This window comes from Cyprinus carpio, chromosome A24 (assembly GCF_018340385.1).
Source record: "Cyprinus carpio isolate SPL01 chromosome A24, ASM1834038v1, whole genome shotgun sequence".
NCBI classification, from domain to species: domain Eukaryota; kingdom Metazoa; phylum Chordata; class Actinopteri; order Cypriniformes; family Cyprinidae; genus Cyprinus; species Cyprinus carpio.
Window position 1 is genome coordinate 22,530,106 of NC_056595.1, and position 27,742 is coordinate 22,557,847.

At 37.2% G+C, this 27,742-nt stretch overlaps 2 protein-coding genes across 2 annotated transcripts in view; one reads left to right on the forward strand and one right to left on the reverse strand.

Annotated features, from left to right (window-relative positions):
* Positions 1 to 26,223, forward strand: part of LOC109049166 (intraflagellar transport protein 140 homolog) — a 28,485-nt gene extending 2,262 nt beyond the window's left edge. The window contains exons 4-29 of the mRNA XM_042714754.1: positions 59 to 180; positions 419 to 561; positions 643 to 818; positions 1,135 to 1,226; positions 1,348 to 1,454; positions 2,180 to 2,319; positions 2,443 to 2,646; positions 3,328 to 3,400; positions 3,560 to 3,651; positions 3,752 to 3,879; positions 3,955 to 4,072; positions 4,417 to 4,538; positions 4,627 to 4,765; positions 6,569 to 6,700; positions 7,049 to 7,260; positions 20,690 to 20,867; positions 21,184 to 21,374; positions 22,210 to 22,305; positions 22,397 to 22,529; positions 22,606 to 22,878; positions 22,968 to 23,150; positions 23,474 to 23,680; positions 24,424 to 24,636; positions 24,924 to 25,072; positions 25,164 to 25,305; positions 25,776 to 26,223. Coding sequence (XP_042570688.1) covers positions 59 to 180; positions 419 to 561; positions 643 to 818; positions 1,135 to 1,226; positions 1,348 to 1,454; positions 2,180 to 2,319; positions 2,443 to 2,646; positions 3,328 to 3,400; positions 3,560 to 3,651; positions 3,752 to 3,879; positions 3,955 to 4,072; positions 4,417 to 4,538; positions 4,627 to 4,765; positions 6,569 to 6,700; positions 7,049 to 7,260; positions 20,690 to 20,867; positions 21,184 to 21,374; positions 22,210 to 22,305; positions 22,397 to 22,529; positions 22,606 to 22,878; positions 22,968 to 23,150; positions 23,474 to 23,680; positions 24,424 to 24,636; positions 24,924 to 25,072; positions 25,164 to 25,305; positions 25,776 to 25,961 — 3,951 coding nt within the window. The 3' untranslated portion in view covers positions 25,962 to 26,223. The remainder of the gene's footprint in view (positions 1 to 58; positions 181 to 418; positions 562 to 642; positions 819 to 1,134; positions 1,227 to 1,347; positions 1,455 to 2,179; positions 2,320 to 2,442; positions 2,647 to 3,327; positions 3,401 to 3,559; positions 3,652 to 3,751; positions 3,880 to 3,954; positions 4,073 to 4,416; positions 4,539 to 4,626; positions 4,766 to 6,568; positions 6,701 to 7,048; positions 7,261 to 20,689; positions 20,868 to 21,183; positions 21,375 to 22,209; positions 22,306 to 22,396; positions 22,530 to 22,605; positions 22,879 to 22,967; positions 23,151 to 23,473; positions 23,681 to 24,423; positions 24,637 to 24,923; positions 25,073 to 25,163; positions 25,306 to 25,775) is intronic.
* LOC109049163 (transmembrane protein 204) lies at positions 9,324 to 18,378 on the reverse strand. The gene is made up of 3 exons (XM_019066865.2): positions 17,608 to 18,378; positions 16,436 to 16,591; positions 9,324 to 11,073 (listed from the first exon to the last, which is right to left on the reverse strand). The coding sequence occupies exons 1-3, from the start codon at positions 17,885 to 17,887 to the stop codon at positions 10,829 to 10,831; spliced, it is 681 nt and encodes a 226-aa protein (XP_018922410.1). The 5' UTR covers positions 17,888 to 18,378; the 3' UTR covers positions 9,324 to 10,828.
* Positions 26,224 to 27,742: the final 1,519 nt, after the last annotated feature.

The following is a 27,742-nucleotide window of genomic DNA, read 5'->3' on the forward strand; positions in this document are numbered from 1 at the left end:
TGCATTATATAATAAGTGCTGATGTTCAGGCTTGAAATGATGTGTGTGTGTGTTCCAGGCAGGTGTAATGGCGGTGTGGAGGGTGGACGCTAGAGGGAAACTGCAGGGATCTCCTCTGATAAAACATGACTACAGTAAACCACTGACGTGTTGCATCTTCAGACCTCCACCACCTGCTGAGTGAGTCTCATTTAACCACCACATCAGTAACATAATGATTTCTGAACAGTGGCCATAAAAGTTAGAGCTAGACCAGAGAGCTGTGAAAGTTAGAGCATATACTGTAGCACACTTAAGTGTATTCTCTTATAGACCAGTATATTATTTCCATATGAAGTGCTATTCTTTGAAGAGTTGCTACTCTTTATATGCTGTGTATCTGGCATAAGAATCCTACAGTGTGTGTTTATATCTGTAGGGATGTGGCGATGCTGGCTCGTGCTGCTGTTAGCGGGGATGAAAGCGCTCTGGACATGTTTAACTGGAAGAAGAGCAATAAAGGAGCAGCGTTTGCGCTGGGATCACAGGAAGGACTGACATTCTACATCAGTACTGCTGATGGTGAGAGAAGACAGGATGAATACTGATGATGTTCAGTCGCTGTGGGTTCGTTCTAACCGCGCATGTGTGTGTGTTATTTAGGGAGTGTGTACAGTGTGGATGAGCAGGCGCGGAGTGTGCCATTGGTTTCCGTTGAGAGTGCGATACAGACGATGTGGTACTCCAAGAGAAGGGACGTTCTCGCCGTGGTAACAGACTCACTGCTGCTGTCACAGTTCAGTCTTGGACCGGAAGGAATCGCTCAGGAGATCAGTAAGGTAACAGCCAATCAGATCACACCTCATATGTCAAGGCCAATTAGATATCAGAATACAGACAAGTTCTTTAGTTTTCGTAACTCTGTTGTGTGTTTTTGCATTTAAAATGTTTTTTAATGCCTAAATAGTTTTAGTTATTAAATTTATTTCATTTTAGTTATTTTAGTACACCAAGATACATTAAATGAAAATGAGAAATTTTGCCTTGGCAACTAGCTGAAATAAAGTAATTTAAAAAATATTTTAGTTTATTTTATTTCAAGTATGTTTTAGGTTTGAGTTTTAGTTAAGTATAATAACCCTGGTGTGTGTACAGGTGAAGCTCAGTGGCAGAGGTGTGCAGCACGCAGACATTGTGTGGACAGAAAACGGTTTACTCATCACCGCATCAGGAGAACAACACATCAGGTTAACAACAAATTTTAGTCCTCTGTGTTTTTTTTAAACCTTGTATATTAAAGTGTTGTATAGTTTCCCTGAGATGTTGCATGTGCTCTGATGGTGGTGTGTGTGTGTGTTTGTGGGACAGGTTGTGGGATGTGGAGCTGGATGATCATTACGCTCTGTCACTGGATGAGTCTCTGGGCTTTGAGAAAGGAGAACTTCTCAACTGTGTGTCTTTTTGCACTTCTAAACGTAAGACTTCTGTTCTACCAACTGGAATCACTAAGACTATTATGTTTTTGTTGAAAGAAGTCTTTTATTCTCACCAAGACTGCATTTATTCAATCAAAATACAGTAAAAAGAGTAATATTGTGAAATATTTTTACTATTTAAAATGAGTGTTTTCTATTTGAATATATTTAAATATTAGTTATTCCTGTGATGCAAAGCTGAATTTTCAGCATCATTATTGAAAGTGTCACATGATCCTTCAGAAATCATTCTAAAATGCTGATTTGCTGCTCAAGAAACATTTATTATTATTATCAGTTTTGAAAACAGTTGTACAGCTTCATATTTGATTGTGATTCATTTTTTTAGCATCTTTTTTTTTTGTTCGAAAGAACAGCATTTGTTTAAAACAAATCTTTTTTTTTTATACGTTGTAAAAGACTCTCCTGTCTCCCATTTAGAAAGGGTGCATAAATTGATAAAAAAGGAACTTTCTTAAAAAACAAAATCTCAAAAATCTAATTTTGCTTAAATGTAACTTCTTTTTTTTTTAATTCTTACTGAAAAGACAAAAAAGCTAATAGGTTTGATTTCCACAGCAGTGCACATATTGATTAAATGTATACCCTGAATACAGTTTTGGTCATTTTGTATAAAAGCATCTGCCAAAACACAAATGTAAGTGTTTTTGTAAGTGTTATTTTGTTGGAAAGTCATCTGAATCTTTATGTGTTTTTATCTGCAGAAGTTCTTGCAGCAGGTACCAGCAGAGGTCGTGTTGCTCTGTGGCACATGGTGACTGTGAGCGATCAGAAGGGAGACACGAAAATACACTGGAAACTCCAAACACCAGCAGAGGTGGAAGGAAACATCTCACAGCTACAAGTGAGCAGTTGCTTTAGATATTAAGGGATATTTCCAACATTACGTATGACATGCGATTGGTTACTACAGACAATAATTCTGATTCTTGCTTCAGTTTGTTGAAGTCTGTCTGTCTGTCTGCAGTGGGGTTCGAGCTCTCATCTGTTGGCCGTCTGCAGCAGCAGCTGTGTGGTGATTCTGTCAGAGCATGTGATGTGTTCTCATTACAGCCAGCAGATGGCAGCAGTGCAGCTCACGCCTACACAGCTCAGCCTGGCCAACTTCAGCACCAACACACACATCACCTTCCACACAGACACACACATCAGAGCCGTGCAAGTCACCAAGGTAAGGCACATTCACACATACCACAAACCCACAAGTCAGCATCATTGTTCACCACATGATATGATGAATGCAGACACAATATTGTTTTATTGCCACATGACCAGAAACAGTGGAATTTATTTCCACAACTTTTACAGAAAAGAAAAGCAATGTTAAAACCGATTAATATTATTATTAAAAGTATCTTATTGTGCTAAATTGTTTTAAACATCTTATATTATATATTATTTATTTAAATATATGTTATGTAATAATAATGACAATACATTATTTTGTTAAATTATCTAATCAGTGTGAGAAATATGATTAAATAAAATGTGAGAAAAAGAAAAGAAATGTTACATATATATATATATATATATATTTGTGTGTATGTGTATATGTTTTTAAAAGTTCTATTCTGATATAATAGTTTTAATAACTTTTTTAAAACTCTAAATATATACCTTAAAAATATATAACATTTTACTTCATAACATTTTGGTATTTTTTTTTTTAAATGAGTCTCTTATGCTCACAAAGAAGTTTTATTAGAAGAACAGTAAAACAGTAATACTGTAAATATATAAATATGTAATAAAATGTATATAATTATTAAAAGTTCTAATTTTGCTAAATAAATAATTAAAATTGTGTATTTTTCTAAAAAAAATAAAAATAAATCTGCATCTGTTTGTACAGGATATGGTCGCGGTGTGGAACGGTAAATATATCACTGTGTACGAGCCATCAGGACAAACCCTACATAGCACAGGTACCATAAACACAAGATATTTCAAGACAACAGATTAATGATGTATAATATGCCTTGACTGATGTGCAGGACCACACAGAATCAGGATGCGCTTATATGTCAGGGCATATAAGAGACACTGAGTCATTTTATGCTGAATTCTGTTGTTTTTATCATCAGGTTCTTTCCAGTGTGAGTCTCCTGCTCTTGTGGTACATGAAGAAAACATTTATACTGTCGAACCAAACCGCGTCCAGATCCGCACACCACAGGTACACACACACATCCACAATCTTTATCATATGAAAATACACATACAGTGACTGTTCACATTTCCAAGTTTGTGTTTCATAAGTGTGTGTGAATGTCCAGGGCACCGTGAAGCAGTTGTTGGCGTTTTCTGAAGCGGAAGGAAACCCGACACTGCTGAGTGTGTGTGGATCTTACCTGGCTGTGGGAACAGATACGTGTCATGTCAGAGTCTTTGACCTCACACGCAGGTAAACACACACTAATCTACTCAAGCGTGTGTAAATGTATATATGTGTGTATAATGTGTGTGTTTGTGTGCACAGGGAAGCCAAAGCCATGGGCGTGACGAAGAACCTCTCTGAGCTCATTCCTGACCTGGGCGCTCTGAGATCAGTCAAATGCAATGCCAGCGGCAGTCATTTGAGCGTCCTCATTGCACAGGTACAAAAAAACTGTTCTTAAAGGGATTTTGCTCTTTTGAAATAGAAGTTTGATGCATGGTAATGTTCACAATGCAAAAGCCTCTTTCGTAGCCGACCAAGATAGAATATTAAAACTGAACAGCAGGAGGAAAATGGTAACGAAAAACCAAATTATGACTTACAAATTGTGATTTGGGATCTCTTTTTTTTTTTTTTTCTCTCGAATGTTTATTGAAAAGAAGAGAAATAACAAAATGATAAGGCATCACAAAATATAACAAAACAGTGACATACCATATAAGCTTCATCAGCATGAATGTGTCACTGCAGATATAACAGATAAATGTGTTTTGTGCATTGTAGGTGAACGGGCGGCCGGATAACAAGGTGTATTTCTATGACATCGAGCTGGACACGCTGTCTCACTTCGACTTCTTCACAGGGAGGCCAGAGAGCAGTCTCGCACAGTCCGAGGACAGTCAAAGGTGTCTGTGTTTATGTTTGTGTGGTCTCACAGGAACAGAGATAAAGATAAGCGAACGTTCATTGTGAAAACTTGTATTTGAATTTAAGAACTCGATGTGAGGGGGAGTTGGCCGCCCGCTGCCCTGTTTCTCAGTTCTGGGACGAGAACGAGCCACGTCTGTTTGTGTGTGAAACAGTTCCCGTGAACTCTGACCTCCTCTGCAGCAGCCAATCACAAACAGAGAAGGTAAAACCACACAACAATTTTTTTAATATTTATTTTACTTTATATTTGTTCATGTTTTTATTTTTATTAATTATAAATTAGGTATGATTTAAAAGCTTAAACTCTCATAATTTATCATCTATTTAATTTTTTTGATATAGCACCTACATAATATCTCATAGGAACCAAATTTTTTGTGATATCAGCCTTAAATTTGTAACACTTGATTTGACTTTTAGGTTTAATTTTTTTGTTTTAGTCAAACTTGATTCAAGCTTTTTTTTTTTTTTTTTTTTGGTTAGTAGTAGTTATCACCTATTTTGTATATAAAATATATAAAAGTTTAGTGCAGTAAATGTGCATAACATTAAACTTAAGTTTTTTTTTAACTTAACTTAATTTTTTTTTTTTTTACATTTTTTTTACAAATTCAGTCCAAAAAGTATATGTGAGATATGGGAAAGTGGCTAAATAATTTTCAAAACAAATCTAACTCAAAAATTTAAAAAAAGATAGCAAAAATAGCATCATACTTAAAGGGGTCATGACATGGGTTTTATTATTTTATTATTATGGTCCCCTAGGTGCAATTATAGTATTACTATAGTTTTTTAAAAAAAAAAAAACTTTTAAAATGTAGTGAATTATGACATTTTCCCACCCTGTTTCTCATCCTTTGATTCAAACAGTCTGTTTTTGAGTTGTTTCCCCTTTAAGAGTTCAGTGTTAACGCCCACTGTTATGATTGGCTAACGACAGTGCCTATGGATCAACTATTAACACCCCCAGCCAGAACATTTGCGGATTGAGCATAACTGTTTTATTAGTAGCGGGTGATTCCATGTACGATGTCGCGTTTTCATTGGTCAATCGTTGAAGCCTATTTCTGATTGGTTGTTGCCGTTTTGACAGCGTTTATGCCAAGAGCAAAGAGAAAGAAATAATTCGAAGAGAAGAGTACTTGGCCATGCGCGAACGCACGGGACACAGTCTAAGCACATACACGCTTACTTTAAGCGAAGAGGAGAGATTCGCGATTCCACTGAACACGGTTTAAGTGCAGGCAGACTCTCTGAGCGAGCCCAGAGAAAATTCTTACAAGAGCAACGTGTATCTGAGAGCGCGCGCCCAGTTCCCGCGCGCGAGCAGAGAGATTCGCGCTCCGCACATTTTATTCCGCGCGCGAGCAGAGAGATTCGCGCTCGCACATTATATTAATGTAACTTACTTTCGCGCTACAATAATGCGCTCTCGACATTTGACAGGGAAATAACGCCATACTGCGTGGCATTGTAGTTTTCCTGTACACAGACCCACTCGCTGTCCGTCGACTGAACACTTGTGAGGCGCGTGGCGCGACAACGATACGAAATGAGCGTAGTTGTCTTGTGCTGGAGGCGGTCAATATGCAAATGGTTGGAACGTCACTTCGCACCGTGACGTCACTTCTTACCATGGATCCAGAACGAGCTGTATTTAGAGCTTGATTAAAATAAATGGCTCGTTTATTATGGGGGAGGACGTCTTAAGCTATGAAACTTGCAGGACGTTTTAATGGTACAAAGACCTCTTATATTCCAAAAGATCAAGGCAAATTTGGTTTCTCATTTCATGACCCCTTTAAAAAAAAAAAAAATCAGTTTAACCCTGGCTCTGAACACAAAAGGTATAGAATTTTGTTGCAACTGTCTCTCTCTTTAAAAACTCTGAAAAAACTATGCATTTTATTTTTGAAATTTGTATGTATCTCTTCCGGGTCAAAATAAACCCGAATACATTAACTGAGTTAAAGTGTATATGAAAGGTTTTTGTCTTTCCTGGCAGGAGGACGTGTTGGTGGTGACGTTCTTTGTGACACAGGAACATGGTCTCCTCCTGCAGGACTCACAGCCTAAACCTGCTACGCTGCTCTCTCTACTGGCTTTAGATACACCGTATTACTATTATATTTGCAAGGTACAGACACACAAGATACAGACACCTTCATTCCTCTTTCTCCATGCTTGTCTGTCAATCTGGATGCATCTCTATTTCTCACCCCTTTAATTTTTCTATATTTTTTGCATGCGTTGTTTTATTTTTCTCATTCTGATTTTATTCTGATTGTCCTGTCACTGCTAACTCTTGTTTCGGAGGGGAGGCCTCGTTCTCCCTTATGTGAGTACCTCACAATTACCCAACGGTCATTTGGGAGGAGAATCATCACACATCACTCTTTCTTTCTTCATTCATATTTTTGAATTTGTTTCAATAATTTTGTGATAAAGGTGCATTGTTAATAACTGTTTCTCTCTGTCCTCTCAGCTGGGTGAGGGTGGAGATCAGGTGGTCTCGACTCCCGCCGCTGGAACCCAGGTGCCTTCATCCACTCAGATGGTGGTACGACGAGCCCTCCGAGACTTTGTGGGGTTGGAGAGCTGCGAGAAGCAGACCCGAGATGCCATGCTGAACTTCAGCTTCTACCTCACTATAGGGGACATGGATGAAGCATTTAAAGCCATCAAACTCATCAAGAGGTACATGCACACAGACGCCGGTTCAACACTCATGCACTCGCCACTTACCAGAGCAATGAGGTTCATAATAAGTGAATGTGCAAGGAATAAATCAGACTGGTACAACATTTGAAAGTGATTTTAGGGCCACTTTTTGCATTCATCTGCACTGCTTTTTAGTAGTTTTTCTTTTTAAGCAGGCACTACATGGTCGTCATTCACAGCTGTGGTGCTGTGACTTGCTGCTTTTTCAGCATTTTTTAGGCACCGTGTCATGTTAAAAGATATTTTTACCTGTGAATGGCCCTTCAGATGTCAATACTTATTTTCTGTGCTTGCGTATCAAAAACTAGTTAAGTGTGTTCTTCAGTATATTAGATTATAGTATTACATATAACAGCATTTTTGAGAATCATAGGTGTGTTTGAACATGAATGTAATGGCCGAAAAAACTACTGTAGTGATCAATACTGATATGTAGTTTAAAATAAAAAAAAGTTAATTGAAATTAAGCTGTAATAAAAAAAAATATATATATATGTATATATATATATATACACGAAACACCTGAAATTAAAAAAAAATTGAGATTAAACTTTAATTTCAGTGAGTTGCCATGCATCATTTCTATTGTATTTTTTTTTTAAATCTAATATTTATATTTTATTTTATTTCATCTTAATTTCAGTTAAAGAAAACAATTTTTAATAGTTTTAGTTTTGATTAACAGTAACAACACTGTACTGATCATCCAAAAATACAGGCCAATTAATGTCCTGGTGAATCACAACTAAAAATGCAGTCTATGTAGGCAGCTTACTAGGTTTTAAAATACAAGTTATATTTGGCCTGTGTTTGACTGAGTCACAGTGAGTGAGTGAAACATTCTCTGTGTTCTGGCTGCCTGCGGTCTGGGTGTATGTGGAGGACGTGCGAGATGGCATGATTACCATTTAACATCCATTCCAGCGAAAAGGGAGGTTTTAAGTAAAGAGATCTTTATCATAAAAATGATTTCCTAGTGATAAATGAGGTAACAGTGAGCCGGACGTTTGTATTGTATGAGTGCTGTCATTGATCTCAGACACAAAATGCATTCCCTGTCATACTTCCACAGAGGATACGGTAATCTAAAGAGACACACACACACACTGCCGTCTCCCTGTTAGAAGGAAATATACAGAAGTGGCTTTTGGGAAGGGTGTGTGTGCGTTTCATGTTTGTAATGGGAATTGTATTGTACTTTGCGTGCTTGTAAGGTTACTGATGTTTATATGTAGGTGTGTGTAGCAGCTTCCCAAAAGACGCCTGAGTGTATGAAAGCACTACCGTTGATGACACAGATCTCTGTGACTGTACGGGGTGTGTGTACTGCACGTTCCTGCTGTATTGTTTTAGTTCATTTTAGCAACAGATGAAACGGCGAGGAGAGGAAAAGAGCTTGAGTTGAGTGATCTATTGATGCCTGTCTTTAACAATCACATTCTCAAGAACTGTGACGGATCCCTGTAGGGTTTGTCTGTGGCACGGACTGTCGGATATGTTTATATGACCTTTAACCTTTCACTTTTTAAAAGGTTAGTGCACCCAAAAGATTTCTTAACATTCCAAACCTGTGTACCTTAAAATAACAGTTTTCTGTTTAAATATGTTGTAAAATGTAATTTCCTGTGATCAGAGCTGATCTTTACTCCAGTCTTCAGTGTCACATGATCTTCAGAAATCATTCTAATATGCTGATTTGCTGCTCAAGAAACATTTCTGACTATTATCAATGTTGAAAACAGTTGTGCTGCTGCTTCATATTTTTGTGGAATACATACTTTTCATGATTCTTTGAACATTTTTGGGTGAGCTTTCCCAATAGTTTCTGTGCATGTAGTTACATTAATTACTCTCATGTTATCATCGCTCAAGTGTCAGTCTGGAATCAGGGGTCACAGTAGAGTATAATGTGTGTCTCCGTTCATTTCCTCTCATTCAGACTGTCCTTGGCTCTCTTCTGTGCTCACCGATCTCTCTCTCTCGCTCTCTCACACACACACACACACACACACACACACAGTCAAACCCAGAAAATACCCTTTGAGTGTTGAATGACTTTATGTTTATTTCTTTAATAATATTAAACCAGTCCCGCTCAGAGTGAAATGTGAAATTTTAATAATATACTTAATATAGCTATATATTATACTCATAAATGGGTACCACAGGCACAGGTTAGCAAATATTAATGACTATTGTTTACTGAACTTATATAGTTCCACTCTATCATAAAATGATGATCAGTTTCAGATCATCTGCTTCCTAATTGTGACTATACAGAGTTTCCTCATTGGGCATCTTGTAGATTATGTCATATCAGATGAATGCACAGGCATTAGTCACTAAAATAATTTTGGTACCAAATGGCACGACCTGCACAGAATCTGCTCCTCCAAATTTCCATCGAGTCGTCTTCACATATTCATAGAATGATTATTTTGGATTAATTAGATAATACTTCCAGCTCTGTTTGACACGTTTTACATATTTGGGTGGCAAATCTCTCTCCACAATAAAAACAAAAACCAAAACAAAAAAATAATTAAATTATATTTTTCATAAACAAAATGAAGCAATTAAGCAAATTTTCTTTGTAATTAAGCAAAATTTCCCCGCAGTTCTCATTACTGAAGTCAAAAAAAAAAATTCCATGATTTCTATCTTGTTCCTTCTCATATTCAATTTAAAAATAATAATAAAAAAAATTAACATTTTTTTTTTTGCTAAAACAAAAATAAGCAATTACACATTTTTATTTTCATAAAAATATTTTCATAAAAATGTTCTCATTACATTATTTCACTTTTTTTGTTTTGTATATTTGTTTTACTGCTTTAATTTATGGTTATTTCAATTTAAAAATAAATAAATAAATACAAAAAAGCTCAAAGGTAAAGCATCTGGACACATAATATTGAGAATTTGAGGGCGAATGAGCTTATTTATTATAAATGTAATGTCATAATGCAAAATATTGCAATGTTTCTAAAAATAAACTTGTTTTTTTATGCAAAGCACTAAAAAAATAATAATTGAATCAAATAGAATGGAGTAAAATGTGATTGGACATGTTTTTGTAAAATTTCCCAATTAAAATCTATCCAGAATTTTTTTTCCTTCAGTTAGCAGAAAACATGTATAAGTGCAGATTCCATGCCGGCCTGTAAAGGACTGTATTCAATTGACCTGGGAGCAATATTCAATGAAAATCTGAAACCCCATGTTTCATAGAACTATTACAGATACATGTGCATATTAATGGGCTTCTACTTTCTCTTCAGTGCAGTTATGAATATAAACGTGTCAAGATCCAGCTTGATCTTTATCTGTCCATAGTCTTGCTTCTGTGTTTAATGAGTTTTAAAAGTCTTCCATTCAGTCCAAAACCACTTTCTGCGGTCACAGGATCACTGCCCTCATCCTTAAGCATGTCCAGGAGATCAGTTTCACATAAAATGATAGAAATCCTCTCCGTGTGAATTTGTGTCCGTCCATCTAAATATCCACCCTGTGTTTTGTCTCAGGTGAGATGTGTCTTTGTGTGTCAGCATGGCGACTCTACGTAGTCATTGTCTAGGCGCGGCCTGAAGGGTGTGGTCAGAGATCGGCTGATGACGATGACCGACGGAGACATGCAGTCATCACGCCGATGCAGAATATTCCAGATTAGCATGGCGGCCGCTAGTGTGGCAAACAAGCAAGCAGCGATGTTAGCATAGCAGGCGTAGGAAAGCTGAGTGTTGGGGCCGATCCTGTAGAACGTCACCAGACCGATCACCAGCACAAAACCTGCAGAAGAGAAGGAGACAGGACTTAGTTTCAGAAGATGGTGTAAAACCAGTCAATCTTTAATCCTTGTGCTGTGCTGAAATTTCTTTAGCCAGTTTATTGTGTTGGATCTAAATCTCTCATTAAGCTATATTATCACCATATCTTGGATTCAATGTTTTTGTCCAATATTTGGTCATAATATAGCATAACGAGAAGCTTTTTGCAGGACAGTTATTTTTGAACTCAACAAGTGTAACAAGGTGGGGGGAAAAAATCCCCCAAAAAGTAAAATAAATAAATAAATAATAATATTTTTTGTGTGAGCAAAGGATTTTCGGGGGAAAATAAAATATATTTTATTATTTATAAAATATATAAATATAACATTTATGATTGATTCTTCAATTCGGAACTTTATATATTTAAAAAAATATATTTATTTATTTATTTATTTGTGTAGTAAATCATTGTCATTTTAAGGGATACATGCATTTAGAAAATAGAGTAAATTTTCATTTCATGCTGTCTTTAATCATGTTTAATCATGAATTTGATAGATTGTTAGATTTTTTAATGTGATGCTTTTAAAAATCTTTTAAAATAAAGCTTTCATTTTTTTTTTAATTTCATTAAAATATGTCAATTTAATGTCCCAATATAGAATAAAACAAATCTAATTCTACCTACATATGGCTTTTATTGAATTTAAAGCCAATTGAAATTTCCCAATTTGGGGGGTCAAATGGTTAAATTTGCCTAAATTTCTCTTATTTCTTCTTAATGTTTTTTTTTTTTATCTTTTAAAATTTAGACAAGTTTACTTGCCAGCATGAAATCAATACTGACCCTATTTATACTTCTAATGCATGATACTGGTTTACTATGGAATAGTTAGTCTATTGTTGCAATGACTATCATGATCAAGCTTTTTAAAGCATAATATAATTGAGTTTTTTTTGGTTGTGATGAAAATTAGAAATGAAGAGCATAATTTCTTTTGTTTTAACATCATGATCTGTACATTTTGCTTTTAAACCCTCCCAAAGCTCTTTCCTGATTCATTGGAACTGAAATTACATTTCGCTAGAAATTTTCTTTGGTTTTTGAAAGCATGCCACATAGCTGACCACAGAGCCTGAACCCGAAACATTCCTTTAATTCATCACAACCATAATAATAGCTCAATCTTCTTCCCTTTTGAATGAATCGAGTTGGTTTTGACTAATAGGAGTAGTACTTCTCCCACTTCCTGTAAAGACTCAGACTCCAAGCACACGTGTTATTAATAACTGCGGCCTGAAAACACAACAGCAGATTCCCAGAAATACAGAACGCAGAGGATGTGAGAGAAATTCAATGGAAAAGTTACAGGATTCAGATCGCGTTACACGTGCATGTTTTATTTAGGCAGAAACAAGAGCGAGCGAGGCGTTCATTCGTTCTGTTTTTATTCTGAATGCAGCTTTTTTTGGCCCAGTGTCATCTATTTCCTTCCTTTTCTCCTCTATCCTTCCATTCTTCCTTCCTTCCCTCCATTTCATTCAGTTTCATCTGACAATTCTTACTCACACACACACTTGTTCAATTGATCTGGAACATGGTGTACAATAACAGGCTCGATTCAGTTTAGCCATTTTTCTCTCTTTGCTTCATGTATTGCTCTCTCTCTCTCTCTCTCTCTCTCTCTCTCGCTCTCTCTCTGACTTTCTCATGGATTGTTTATTTAGTCTTGATCATTTTTGTTTATTGAAAGTTTCATTTTTAGTATATTCAAAAAAAAACAAAAAACCCTCTCAGATGTGTAGTTGTTTGTAGTCTAAAAGAAAAACACACATGAAAAGCATGACATTTACAGATCTGATCCAAATTAAATCCATATGTCCCTTGTCCAATTTTAGAAATGCGTTTCATCCAGATTCTATTTCAGGTAGTCAAATGGCACATGATTGTAAAAACATATAGAGTTCAGTCATGTCTACAGCTGTCTGAATTCACTCTTTTACACTCGTGGCAAAAAGGACATTTCTAGGATGTCTAGAAAATCACTATAACATCTGTTTGCTTTTACAGCCAAAAAGATGCTAATATTCAGTAATTACATTTTATATTTTATTATATTATTTTATTTATTTAATTAATTGTTGAACATGGGTGTATAATAAACACAACGTCATTATTAAAAAAGTTTAAATTGATTATTAAATGTTCTTTAGCCTCACAGTAGGCTGTTTACGGTTGCCAAATAATGTGCCTTTGGTTTGGTTCGTTAATATAGAATTCAAAATGTGTAGTCACAAGTCTGTGTATATCGCCCTTTTTCAAATGACTTAATCAGAATTTAGAGCCAAAACTATTCATTATATTATTAAAGGGATAGTTCAACCCAAAATTAAAATTCAGTTGTCGGTAGCCACTGACTTCCATAGTATGAAAAAATACCATGTAAGACAATGGCAGCAACAGCAATTTTTCTAAATATCTTCTTTTGTGTTCAGCAGAAGAATGAAACTCGTACAGATTTGGAACAGGGGTGAACGAATGATGACAGAATTTTCATTTTGGGTGAACTATCACTTTAAACTTTCACTCTCATCAACACAATGTACTCTAAAATGAAAATGAAATGAAAAACTAGCCTTGAGCCATCATCATTGTGTCTGTGAGTGGGGTGATTAAGGTGACTGGGGGAAAGTCCCTGTTCAGTGGCGTCGTTGTGTTAATGTCTACTCAGTGCACTTAAACCATGAGAATATAGTAGGCAAGCCTGATGTACGTATGGATGTTTATAAGGAGTTGATGATTTGCCTGCACCTGATTGGTTTTCACCGTTTACTTCATGGAAGCAGTCTGTGCCTGTTTATAATTTATATTGCAGTATGAGGACATAATTGTTTTCATTTTGTCAGACATAGCCTGTCCCTAGAGATTGTGTAAATAGATGCAGTATTGCGGGGACAGTTAATCAGGACACTTGTTTCCTCCACCCATGACACACACACACACACACACACACACACACACACACACATTGTGGGAGATTCTAGACCCGTCCCGATTAAACATTCTCCTCTGTGTGTCACATACATCCACTTCTCTTTCTCCCCGATTGCTCTGCGGTTCTTAAAAAATCATCAATTCCCGTTGAAGTCCATGTCTAATAACTCTGACACTCGTTGGCCCCCTCCGTACTGTCACACTCCCCCTCCCCGTCTTTCCTCTGTGGCTCTGGGTTTGCATAACAGGTAGTTACAGACACTTCCTCGTCCTGAGCAGGGATATCCTGGCGCCCGACTGTCGCTCTCTGGAGCTGCCGCTGGTGCTCTGGACCCCCGTTAGCTAAATATAACTATTGTCACACTTAAAACGACGCACACATTGTGCACTATTAGCTGGACTAATATACTTCACTTGTGACAGACCACCATCGTAGTGCAAGCACAGCCATTGATGGCTTTGATGAAACTGAAAAGAACTGTTATTAGAATGAACAAGACTATCTAGAGCTCCTAATGGTACACAGGAAATGATCAGGGTGTCTATAAAAAATGACCTGAGGTTAAGAAAACAACTGCTGTGATCAAAGTGAATGAATAAGATTTGAGAGACACTGGGGTGTTCTGGGTGGTTGCTAAGTGGTTGCTAGGACAGCGCAATTAATTGGAATAACGCTGTAATCGCAATATTGTTTATTCCGATTATCAAAAGCTTGATGGTTTGTCATTTGAAAATGAAGAAATTAAGACATAAATAGTGCTGTAAAATAAAATTATATTTTTCTTAAATACTGAATTTTAATTTACAGTGAAATATTACAAAAGTAATACGTTTAATGTTGTAATATTTTATATAGTATTAATAATAATAATTATTATTATTATTACTGTCATTATTATTATATTCATATTAATATATATTAACAAAATATTTGGCCAAATTGTGCAGCCCTACAAACAAGCACAGCAAACTTAAAAGTTTTTAAAAACTGCATTTTAAATCACAGTCACAATTAATTGCAAATAGATTTTTCCCCAAATTGTGCAGCCCTATGTTGTAGGATGTTCTGGGTGATTGCTGAATAGCTGTATTCTGAATGGTTGCTAGGGCATAGCTAGGTGGTTGCTGGGGTAATCTGGGTGGTTGCTAAGGAGTTTTAGGTAATTGTTATGGTGCTGTGGGCAATTGCTATGCAATTGAAAGTGGTTTCTAGGGCTTTGTTAGGGTTTTCTGAAGTGGAGGTCGCAGGTGGTTGCTGGGGGTTCTGAGTGGATGCTAGGTGGCTGTTAGGGTGTTTTAGATCATCATTATGGTGTTCTAGGCAGTTACTATTCAAAGTGGTTGCTAGGGTTTTGTGAGGGTTTTCTAAAGGTGGTCGCACACCAGACAAAACAATTCGTACAAGTACACAATGGCGTAGCTTGGGGCTGTGGACAGACGCTGCTGGTGTGCGACCACATAAAAAATGTGTTCAAATTTGACGCTGCGCTAAGGTAGAGGTCACTAGGTGGTTGCTAGGGTGTTCAGGGTGGTTTCTAGGACATCGCTAAGGTGTTCTTGGTGGTTGTTAGAATGTTCTGGGCAGTTGCTTGGTGGTTGGTAAGGTGTTAGGTCGTTGCTAGGGTGTTCTGGGTGATCGCTGTGGTATTCTAAGTGGTTGTAAGGGCATTGTTAGGTGGTTGCTAGGGTGTTGTAGGTAGTTGCCAGGATGCTGTTAGGGAGTTCTGGGTGGTTGATCAGTTTTTTGCTAGGGTGTTCTGAGTGGTGGCTAGGACTTTACCTGGGTGTTCTGGAAAGTTGCTAGGGTGTTGCTAGGATGTTCTGGGTGTTTCTATAATAACTACCACCATCAATTTGCAGATTATTACCTACAGCACTCACTCAGATCAACTGTCCATTCGCTAATAGTCTAGCAACAAGCATTTGTTTATGTAAGTCTGCAAGTTAGCATTTAAACATCTATGCAGATAGTATAAGTATGCATAACAACAAGATAACATCACAGCCAGCAAACTTTCATGGGACCTCAACAGCGAGTTGAGACTGAAGGCCTGCGTACGTCCCAAATAGGAGCTGATTTAATTTGTGAACGGGCCTCTGGCCAGGACTCTGTTGTTTCCTGTGAATTGTGTAGCTACAGGCCGCTGCGCTTTGTTGACTTTTGTTCTGTTATAGATCCTCAAAGCTCCATCTTTCCTTTCCCAAAATGCAGAACAACAAACACGGGACAATAGAGGCCGTATCTCTGAGGACAGATGGCTTGATATTGAAGAATTAATGTGTTGTTTGAAGATAGGTGTGTGGTATTTGTGTCAGGCTTATTGAAGCTCCTCAAAGGGACTGTTAGTGTTTGTTAGCGACTGTAGAAGCGGGTTTGAACACTCACTGGCTAACTGGAACAGGGCAGCGATGGCTTCCTCCCACCACTGAGAATCCTGGGTAATGTGGCTTATCTCCAGTAACCCAAACAGGAAGATTAGCTGACCCACGGTCAGAGCCACCGTAGCCATCAGGTTACATGCCCGCATCATGTCAAACTGAACTGCAATCAGAACAACAGAAATAACTTTAAAATGGTTTATAATGATTCAATGACTCAATTGATTCAAATGAACATGTATGAGCAGAGGAGTGTGTGTGTGTGTGTGTGTGTGTGTGTGTGTGTGTGTGTGAGTGTGTGTGAGAGTGTTTGTAGGTAGAGGATCTGAATCATTGTAAGGAAGATCCAGCTGCAGATGTCCATAAGACACAACTGTGCCAATGTGGGTGTCACTTCCTGAAAGACAATCCTTCACTGTGTCCATCCGTTTCCTATTTCTAAATCAGGATAGATGGACCGACGTGCCAGGCTGCATGATACAGGCCAGCAAATCTCTGCTTGCTTGTTCTTCCAGTGATAGCTGCCATGGTTTCATACTAGCCAGACATTAAGTTGATGCCAAATTAAATAAAATGAGCTCTAAATGTCTAGAACTCAGATTTAAAGAATTTTTATATTTAAGATTTAAAGACCAATTCATATGGAAGTGGTTCATTAAAAGTTGGCAAAAATGTTAATTTCAGTAAACACAGGCTCCTGCAGTGAATTTTTTATTTATTATATTTGTATAATTATATTATAATAAAAAATAATAAAATAAATATTACATTTATTAAATTTTATTTTTATTAGGAAATGTATTTAGTTATAATCTATTTATTTATTTATGTATATTTTTATTTATTTATTTAATACTACATTTATTATGAGGGAGGGGTTAACGCTTTAAAAAACATTTTCTGTATTCTGTTTTATTGAAAGTAACCTTATATGAAATGTTATATAAGATATTAGATATTATGCTTACAAAATCAGCTTAGCACTGAAATTATAAATATATATAAATTAAATATATTAATTGATGTTTAGCAACATTTATTTTTAAATGAATTACCTGTATTAATATAATAATATTAAAATGTTATCTTATTCTGTTGAATTCAGTAATATAAAGGGTATCAGAGCATTAAAATGTGTAGAACTCTTTTTGTCTATTCCCTCACATGACGGAGACTCACGTTTGACAGTGCTGCGTGACTCTTGATACCCCGCGAGATCCGATCCCCAGCTGAGTCTCTGGCAGGCTGTGGGCTCGTGAGTGTGTGTGTCCTCGTGCAAACACACTCTCCAGAGCCCCACGCTCCGCCGCCGTCCTTCCTCTAGCACCTGCAGCACCCAGCTGGAGTTGAACGTCGCCACGTTGTTGAGCACCAGAGAAAGCAGGGCCACCGCCGCTGCCACCACCACCAGCCTGCGCACGGCCATACAACCGCTGGAGCGTCCGAATACCTGAAACATCCACGGGTACACGATGAACGCTGTGAGAGGTTAGCTAGAGGACATCGCCACTCATTCTTGTGTCTTGAGGGTCGTTGGGGTGACGGGAGTCTCTAACCCTCTTCCTCGGAGTCGGGGGTCGCTGCTTCTCGTAAGGCTGGACGCGGGACCTCCAAGGCCATCACATAAACACGCACGCTTTCGTTAAATCGCTCCGTTCCTCTGCGGCTCTGCCGGTCCCTTCCTCCCACTTTCTCCTCCAGATGTGCGCTGGGTGTTTTTTTCCTCCTCGTCTCCCTGCTGAGGAATGTCTGCGTGATGCAGTCTCTCGTGTTTCTCGTTCTTTCCCACACTCGTTTATCTCAGATTACTCGTCCTAGCCAGTTTCCCATGTCCATGTGCAAGCATGTGTGTGCTTTATCCCTGAAAAGCTCAGAAGGACTGGGATGAGAGGGTAGGAGTGCTTGGGAATAAGTTCTCTCTCTCTTGGTCGGTGACAAACACGTTACTCCAGCTACAGGATGTGTTTCCTGGAAGGAAAGCAGACAGAACAGAATGCAACACCCGTCCTCTTTCTCTCTTTGACTTAGTGAGCTGGTTATTAATGGAGCAGGAGATGAAATATCATATATATATATATATGTATATGTATATATGTATGTTTGGTCTAGTACCACTAAAATATTAAAGTTCAGTTTCTCTCTCATAAATCAAGGTGCATTATTATGATTAAATATTCCATGAAGAACCTTTAACATCCATGGAATCTTTCCATTCTTTACACATTCTTAAAATTAAAGGTTCACTCCTTAAAATTCCAAAAGACCATTTTCACAGCAATGCCATAGCAACCATTTTTGGTTCCCCAAAGAACCTTCCAGTGAACATTTCTAGTTCCAAATAACTATTTTTGCTTATTTTAATAATCTGAAGAATGTCTTTCCACTATAAAGACTCTTTTATGGAAGGAATTGTTCTATGGAGATTAAAGGTTCCTCATGCAACCATCGATGCCAGTAAATAACCTTTATTTTTAAGAATGCTCTTTTTTTGGAATCTTTGTTTAAAGTGTTCTTCAGACTAAGAAAAATGGTTCTTTTAAGAATTGTCCACTGAAAGTTTCTTTGAGGAACTCAAAATGGTTTTTCTACAGCATCACTTCAAAAACCACCTTTATGAACCTTCATTTTTAAGAACGTTATAGAGTGTTTGTGCTCCAGACATAAATGATTCCTCAAATCATGTATCTTGTTGAGGAGTGGTGTGCTTTGTGTCTGGACCATAAAACAAATGACAAAATCCTGCACACTGAAGGAGCCTAGAGACTAGAAGATCATAGAGACTTTAGGGTTTTTTGACTTGCAGCCACCCAGAACAATGTAAAAATGTACTTTATTATCCAAAAAATGGGAAATCATAATTCATTCTGGCTGGATTTGCTTCTCTTTCTACTTTTCTGTTGTTTTTTTTCCAGTTCTGGGCCCCAAAAGATTGAGGGAATTTCCTGTTGCTTAGCTCTAATAAACAGCCCACATCTGTATCTACGAAAATCCTAACCGAGCGAAAAAATGAGAGAATGGGGGGATTCTGGATAAATAAAGACCAGATGGCAGTGGATGAAAAAAGGAGGGAGGGCACGAAGGGCCAAACGAGTGGGAGAGAGGGAATGTGTGCTTGAGAGTGTTTGGTGTTGATGGGGTCATTCCATGCATAGCTGGGAAGGTTCTCTCAACGGAGAAAGAAACAGCAGAAACACTCAAAGAGCAACTGCTAAGAGTTTCCACAAATATCATCTTTAAAACTTCCTCTCACCCTTTAAAGACAGATGTGTTGCTTTATGTTGTTTCACTACATGTATCCACACTTTAAAACAGTGCATTATTTGCTAATAAAAGCATTCGTTGTCTCCTCGCTTAAAAATAGAACTTTCATTTTTGAAGAAAAAAGAAATTTAAAACATCAACCTTTTTAAGTTGTCAAAAACTTTTTTTTTTTTTCTACAGGTTGTTCCCAATATAGAATTTAGTAACACTTTATAATAAGGTCCAGTAGTTAACATTAGTTAATGCATTAAGTAACATTTACTAACAATGACAAGTACATTTGTTACAGTATTTAATACTCTTTGTTAATAAAAAATAAAAATATAACTGTTAGTTCATATTTGCTCAAGTCCATTAAATAATATTAACAGATATATCTTTTGATTTGAATAATCTATTAGTAAATGTCAAAATTAATTAAATGTAGTTTACAAATGGAATCTTATTGTAACGTTTTACCAAGAATTCTTAGAAAGTCATACTCATTTCTATGGTGAATATACATCTTTATTGTTATGCTCAAGAGTTTATGTAGAGTAAATATTGTTTGTAAGCCATAATAATGTCTGAATCATGAGATAATGGATCTTGCTGAGTTTACAAATTGGTCCGAGTGAATCATTAGCAGATGCATCTGAATCTTATTTATGAATCGCAAAAGATTAGAAAAGTCATGGAAGTTTGTAAGTCAAACTTGAGTGTGGTAGCACTCTCTAGTGCTTTAGAAAATCTTCTATATACTTTTGCTTTTAAGAGCCCAAAAACCAGTCTGTTGATTTAAAGAACCTAAAACATCGAAGACCAAAAAATCATATAGAGCCAGAAATGGCTATTGAGAAGAATCAAAGAGCCTCTGAAGAACCTTTATTAAGACTGTTTGGATGAGTTTTAAAAACGTTCTTTATTCAAGCGTTTCTGTCTTGTCTTTGAGAAGTCTTTGGCTTTTGAAGTGAACTGAATCTTTTGTCTGATGTGTGTATGTGTGTATCTGCTTCTCCAGTGAGGCAGTGTGGGAGAACATGGCGCGGATGTGTGTGAAGAGTCGTCGTCTGGACGTGGCACGCGTGTGTCTGGGGAATATGGGTAACGCACGGGCCGCTCGTGCTCTCAGGGAAGCTGAAAAAGAGCCGGAGGTGGAGGCACAGGTGGCTGTACTGGCTACACAGCTGAGCATGCTGGTAAGACATATAAACACTTTCCTAAAGATGACATCAAACACAAAATTCACATCTTATATAATATCTATCTATCTATCTATCTATCTATCTATCTGTACATATGTGTATATATATAAATGTCTCACTCGATTATGAAAGCTGAATATATTGCGAATGAGGTTTCATGTCGTGTTAAAGCACACAAGCACAATCACAGCATTGTCTAAATAAACTTAGAGCACTTGGAGCCTCTCTGTCTCATTCGGTACAATAACAAGAACTAAACATTTGGATTTAAACATTTGGGCTTATCGCAGCATCTGTCTATTTTTCGCAGGAGGATGCAGAGCGTTTGTATAAGTCATGCGGGAGGTTTGATTTATTGAATAAGTTTTACCAGGCGGCAGGTAAGTGGCAGCAGGCGGTGGAGACGGCAGAAACGCACGACCGCATTCACCTCCGAACCACTTACTACAGCTACGCCAAACACCTGGAGGCCATGGGAGACAAGAACCTAGCGCTGGTGTAGTGAGTGTCACGTTCACACAGTCACTGCTGTCATACACATCCAACAAATATCAAAGCACTGTGCACCATTTTTTTTTCTTAATTTATTATAGTATTGACACTACTGCTCAAGTTTGGTGTTGTCACATTTTTCATGTTTTTGAAAGAAGTATCTTATGCTCACCAAGGCTGCAAAAATACAGAAAAATATAGTAATATTGTGATTTTTTTTTTACAGTGTAAAATAACAGTTTTCTATTTTCTTATATATTAAAATGTAATTTATTTCTGTGATGCACAGCAGTATTTCCAGCATCATTACGCCAGTCTTCAGTGTCACATGATCTTCAGAAATCATTCTAATATGATGATTTGCGGCTCAAGAAACATTTCTGATTATCAGTGTTGAAAACAGTTGTGCTGCTTCATTTTTTATTTTTTTTTGAAAACTCTGATATATATATATTTTTTTTTCAGGATTTGTTGATGAATAGACAGTTCAGAAGAATTTAAATATTTAAATATATTATTTAAGAAAAAAAAAAAATCTGCTCCCTAAATTTTCACTGCCAGTCAAATGTTTAGAATAATTAAGATGTTTTTAAATTAGAATGATTTCTGAAGGATCATAGGAAGACTGGAGAAATGATGCTGCTTTGCATCACAGGAATAAATTACATTTTAAAATATTTTCAAATACAATTTTAAATTGTAATAATAGTTCACAATATTTTTCAAAAAAAAAAAAAAAAATTGTAATTGGTTTTGTATCTGATTGAAAAGCATAAAAAAAAATTAAATAAAAAAACTATCTGTGTATGTACATATTACTTCTTTCCTGTTCCGGTTTCTATAGTTTTGAGAAGTCAGACACACATCGGTTTGAAGTGCCGAGAATGCTGATGGAGGACAATCTTTCACTGGAGATCTACATCAATAAAATGAAGGACAAGTGAGTTTGAGTTTTCATTGATTCATGTTTCCGGTCGCTGCAGTCTGACATGGCTTTGATCTTCTCTGATGTCTGGTGTGTGATTGGACAGGGATCTGTATAAGTGGTGGGGTCACTATCTGGAGAGCCAATCAGACATGGAGGCTGCGCTGCATTACTACGACCTCGCTCAGGACTACCTGTCTCAAGTGCGCGTGTACTGTTATCTAGGAAACATTCAAAAGGTGTGTTGCCTGAAGTTTCCTTTGTGTCTGAAATAAAATGAAGCGAATGCCCCACGATGATCTGTATATTTGACAGGCGAGTGAGATAGCCAATGAGACGGGCAACAGAGCAGCGTCTTACCACGTTGCACGGCAGTACGAGGGACAGGATGAAATCAGCCAATCGGTGCACTTCTACACACGAGCACAAGCCTATAACAACGCCATCCGACTGTGTAAAGAGAATAACCTGGACGAGCAGCTCATGAATCTGGCGCTGCTTAGTAATCCGGAGGACATGATGGACACGGCAATGTATTATGAAGAGAAAGGAACGCACATGGACCGAGCTGTTATGCTTTATCATAAGGTACACCCAAACAAGGATATGCACCTTCAGACTTTACCACTAGGTGGTGCTGATCGCTTATGTATGAAGTCTCCATTCCACCTTTCCAGGCAGGTCATGTGTCCAAGGCTTTGGAACTAGCTTTTGCCACAGAGCAGTTTGGAGCACTGCAGCTGATCGCAGAGGACCTGAATGAAAACAGTGACCCTGCCTTACTAGCACGCTGCTCTGATTTCTTCATAAAACACGCTCAGTACCAGAAAGCTGTGGAACTGCTGGTGGCTGCCAAAAAGGTGAACACACCACACAGCCAATCATTTAATATTCATAACCGAAAACAAATAGCCATTCACACCAAGACAATAACTATAACTAATTTTATTATAGTTCTCACACAAAAATTATAACATTTTTTATTCAGTGTTTTCAATCAGCTAGAAAATTTTTCCAGCAATATTGTTCCTCTGTTATTATTGTTATAGTTGTGGACTTCCCTATTTTCATAGAATTGGAATGATTATTAAAACTTTACAGTTATCGTCCCCTAATAGTAGAATTATATATAAGAATCACAACAGTGTTTTGGAACTGTATGCATATGGATTTGTGTTTGTAGTACCATGAGGCGCTCCAGTTGTGTTTGGACCAGAGTTTGACCATCACAGAAGATCTGGCCGAAAGTCTGACGGTGCCAAAAGACTCGTCCCATCTGTCTGAGGCCGGGAGAAAGGAGCTGCTGGAGAAAATCGCAGACTGCTGCATGCGGCAGGGCAACTATCACTTAGCCACTAAGAAATACACACAAGCTGGAAACAAGATCAAGGTTTGCCCTGTGCACAAACCAACAGTTGATTCACTGATCAGTGACTGGAGAAAATCAAACAGCTTTCATTTTGCTCTTGTAGAAAGATTCATGAAATCTTATGGCGTGGCTCTCATGAGTACTTGGTTCTGATTGGTCAATCACAGCATTTTCAGTCAAATATTTATGCGTAATAATGCTAAACAATAGAATTTATGGTTATCCCATCAATTTTCTACACTGAGCTCATATACTTTTTTCCTCACTTCTTAAAATAATTGAAACTCAGCCCTATAAATCTTGCTGTGTGTTGATATATAAATTTCTAAAGCCTTTAAATTATAAACATGATCAAAACTTTTATTTCACATTTATTTCACGGTTATTTGTTCATCTACAGTATCAGTCGTCATTGTATTGCATTGCATTATATGATTTTAAAACTACAGAGTTTTCTCAAACTAAGCAATATTAATGGGAGCTGAAGAGTGAGATGTATTTTATGTGTTAATATGTATTTTAGTAGTCTGCTATACTCTTAGAAATGTCTCATTGAGGTACATTACAAGCTAACATAATCTAATCCGTATAAATACAGCAGCAGCCTGAACAAAATTTGCGGCTCTGAAAAAAATGCATGTGATTTCACCAGCTATTTATTTCTGTTTTATATTTATTTATTGCCCATTTATATCTTCACTCTCGCCAGACTCTTCTAAAAGCAAAGATATCAAGCGTTTCTTTACTGTTCCGATCTTTGACAGGCGATGCGAGCGCTGTTGAAATCCGGGGATACAGAGAAAATAGTGTTTTTCGCAGGCGTTTCCAGACAGAAGGAAATTTACATAATGGCAGCCAACTACCTGCAGTCCCTGGACTGGAGGAACGACCCGGAGATCATGAAGAACATCATCAGCTTCTACACAAAAGGACGAGCACTTGATCTGCTCGCCGGCTTCTATGAAGCCTGTGCTGAGGTACTGAGAGCGTGTCCGGCAGTACTGTGAAAAAATGACCATGCACTAATCAGTATCTTTAAAACAGGCTTAAAAATACATTTATTGGCATTAGTGGTTCCATGAAGAACGTTTAACATCCATAGAACCCTCCCATTCTTTATAGTGACACAAAAGGTTCTTTAAACTATTAAAATGTTCACACTAAGAAAAAATGGTTCTTTTGTGAACTCTTCACTGAAATGTTCTTCTAAGGCACTGCTGTGAAAACCCCTTTTTGGAAACGTTATTTTTGTGTATGTTCACAGGTGGAAATTGATGATTATCAGAATTATGAGAAGGCATATGGCGCTCTTACGGAGGCGTGCAAGTGTCTGACTAAAGCAAAGGTTGAGAGTAAACTCCTCATACTGACACACAGACTCAGTCTTGTCAAGAGATTCATTCAGGCACGAAGGTACTGATGGAATATTCATTTGCATTTGATTTGTGCATTCTGTCAACACCCGTGCATTCATTCATAAATGTATTTGTGTGTGTGTGTCTAGGATGCATGAGGAGGATCCAGTGGAAGCAGTGCGTGTGTGTGAGTCTTTGCTGGATGAGAAGGATCTGGACCCTGCGGTGCGTGTTGGAGATGTGTACGGGTTCCTGGTGGAGCACTACTGCAATCATGGTAACTTCCAGCAGGTATGTTGAGGTTTGCTTTTAGAAGGCTTTCACACTGGACACGTTTGCTCCGGTCCGAATCCAAGTGCGATTGTTCCCGGAGCTCCTGCAACTTTGGTTTCAGACTTACTTGATTCAGTCGAACACGTAAAGCGAGCATGATAGACAACACGATGTGGGGAAATTATGTTGTGCATCTCTTGATAGCTTGCAAACAGACTCTTTTGAGGAGAAAACAGACTCTGCTTGCCCTCATGTCATTCAAAGCTTTTTTTTTTTAATAGAAAGACTCTTTATGCAGATCTAAAAACATACATTTCAGGCTGTTCCTCATTGTATGAACCCAAAAGTATTCAAATAATATTCGAAAAGTTGTACAGCATAACAAATCTTTTTTGGAATGACATAAAGGTCAATGCATGGCAAACTATTCCTTTAACATCTGCTTTCAGTTATATTTTGATTGAATGTTGTTTTTGTGCGTGTATTAGGCTTGGAGTAAAATAGAGGAATTGAGATCAACGCGTCCCAATATAAACTTGAGCTTGTACGTGAGTCAAACCAGTCTGGAGGCTCTACAGAATGCTGCTGGAGTCCGTCTGGTCTACAGAGATACAAACACCCATGCTGCCGAGGATGAAGAAGAGGTGGAGGAAGATGAGAACATCAATCATTGAGAGAACGATTTGCGGAGGAGGTGGTCCTCAAGATATCAGGAGAAAATCACATACATTTTTCAATGCATACAAAAGCGCACACGACTAGCCTACAGTCTGCCTGCCTGAGTATAGCTTATTTTTAAAATGTGCCATATTTCTATGGGACTGCCAGTCTGGTGAATGGGACGTCTTTGATAGTTGTGTGATTTTGTTAAAGCCACTTTGCAGGTTGCCTTAAGTAGATTAGTTTGTGTGCGAATGCACAGAATTTGTTGTGTGGCCTTTTGAACAAAAATGCCATTGGACCACTATATTTAAGTCAGATTTTGTACAATTTACAAATTATTTAAAGACCAGACTTAATCCTGCTCTCTTTGTATCATATATCTTGTATACATTTTAATAAATTTTTCTATGTTTACTTAATCATATTGAATGAATCGCATTTCTCAAAGTTAGATGTGCAAGAGGTTTGTGTATTTTGTGGAAGATATAACGTGTTTTAATTCTTCGTAATATGTTTTATTCGTTCCTGATCCTCGCTGATTAGCCCTTTTAATGAATCTGTTCAGTTCGAGGCAATACGCAAAAATAAATGAACCGAATCAAGATGTTTGAAGGAGTCACAGTTAATCATGTATCAGGTAAATGGATCATGATTCACTTTATGATTCAATTGATCAAATAATCCTGCCGTCAAACTATACAATAAATGCTCTGGATTTACAACCCATTTATATTTTGTAAAGGACAAAGGGGTTTTGAACTTTCACAAGAGCCCTTGATATTTACTAAACAGAAAGAACGGTTCAGCAAAGCTGTTTTCACAACAAAACAGATCTGATAGGCAATGCAAGTACAGTTTCTGATCTGGCCATTGACTGCTTCTCAGGCTGTATATGTCTTATATGTGCTGAGACTTGATGTTGTTGTTAACGATTCATTTGTTTAGAAAATATTTGTCGAGCAGATGCAGCACAAATCATATCTCAGTATATATTTCTATTCAGTGTTTTCAGTATTTCTAATGTTTAACATGTTCATGAATGCTGATTGATCTAAACTTATCTTATTAACAGGATTTGACCACCGTATCATTACTGATGATTCATTCAACCGAATCATCAGAAAGAATCGTTTAATGTGATTCACACGTCAAATGGAGCTCTCTTTCACAGTTTGCTGTTTATGAACGCCCAAGGAGACTCATGTTAATGGAAACCAGACATAACACCCCTCTGACAGCTGCAGATCAAATAAACACAGCACAATTAACCAACTTCAGAAGCAAATTCACTCTCTGACTGAAGAAAATGTAAGATTTTTTCTTGTCATATGAACGCAACTAATTAAATCTTTTAAAGTTTTAGATATATACATTTAGATATAGGCCATTAGTTAAGCCAAACAATTATAATATCAGTTTATATAGTTTATGTAGTATATAATTTGACCTGATTTTTAATGCTTTTTTTAAAAAGAAATTATTACTTTTATTCAGCATGGACACATTAAATTGATGAAAAGTGACAGTAAAGACATTTATAATGTTACAAAAGATTTATATTTCAAATAAATGCTGTTCTTTTGATCATTCTATTCATCAAAGAATCCTGAAAACAAATGTATCACAGTTTCCAAAAAAATATGAAGCAGCACAACCATTTTAAACATTGATAGTAACAATAAATATTTCAGATCAGCATATTAGAATGATTTCTGAAGATCATGTGACACTGAAGACTGGAGTAATGATGCTGAAAATTCAGCTGTGCATCACAGGAATAAATTAAAGTTTA

Excerpts from the sequence above, each read along its gene's own strand:
- LOC109049163 (XM_019066865.2), bottom strand. The coding sequence starts at position 17,887 with ATGTTTCAGGTATTCGGACGCTCCAGCGGTTGTATGGCCGTGCGCAGG. Across the intron at positions 16,592-17,607 it reads GTCACGCAGCACTGTCAAAC|TTCAGTTTGACATGATGCGG; the intron begins GTGAGTCTCCGT and ends TTCTGATTGCAG. Across the intron at positions 11,074-16,435 it reads TGCCCTGTTCCAGTTAGCCA|GTTTTGTGCTGGTGATCGGT; the intron begins GTGAGTGTTCAA and ends TCTCTTCTGCAG.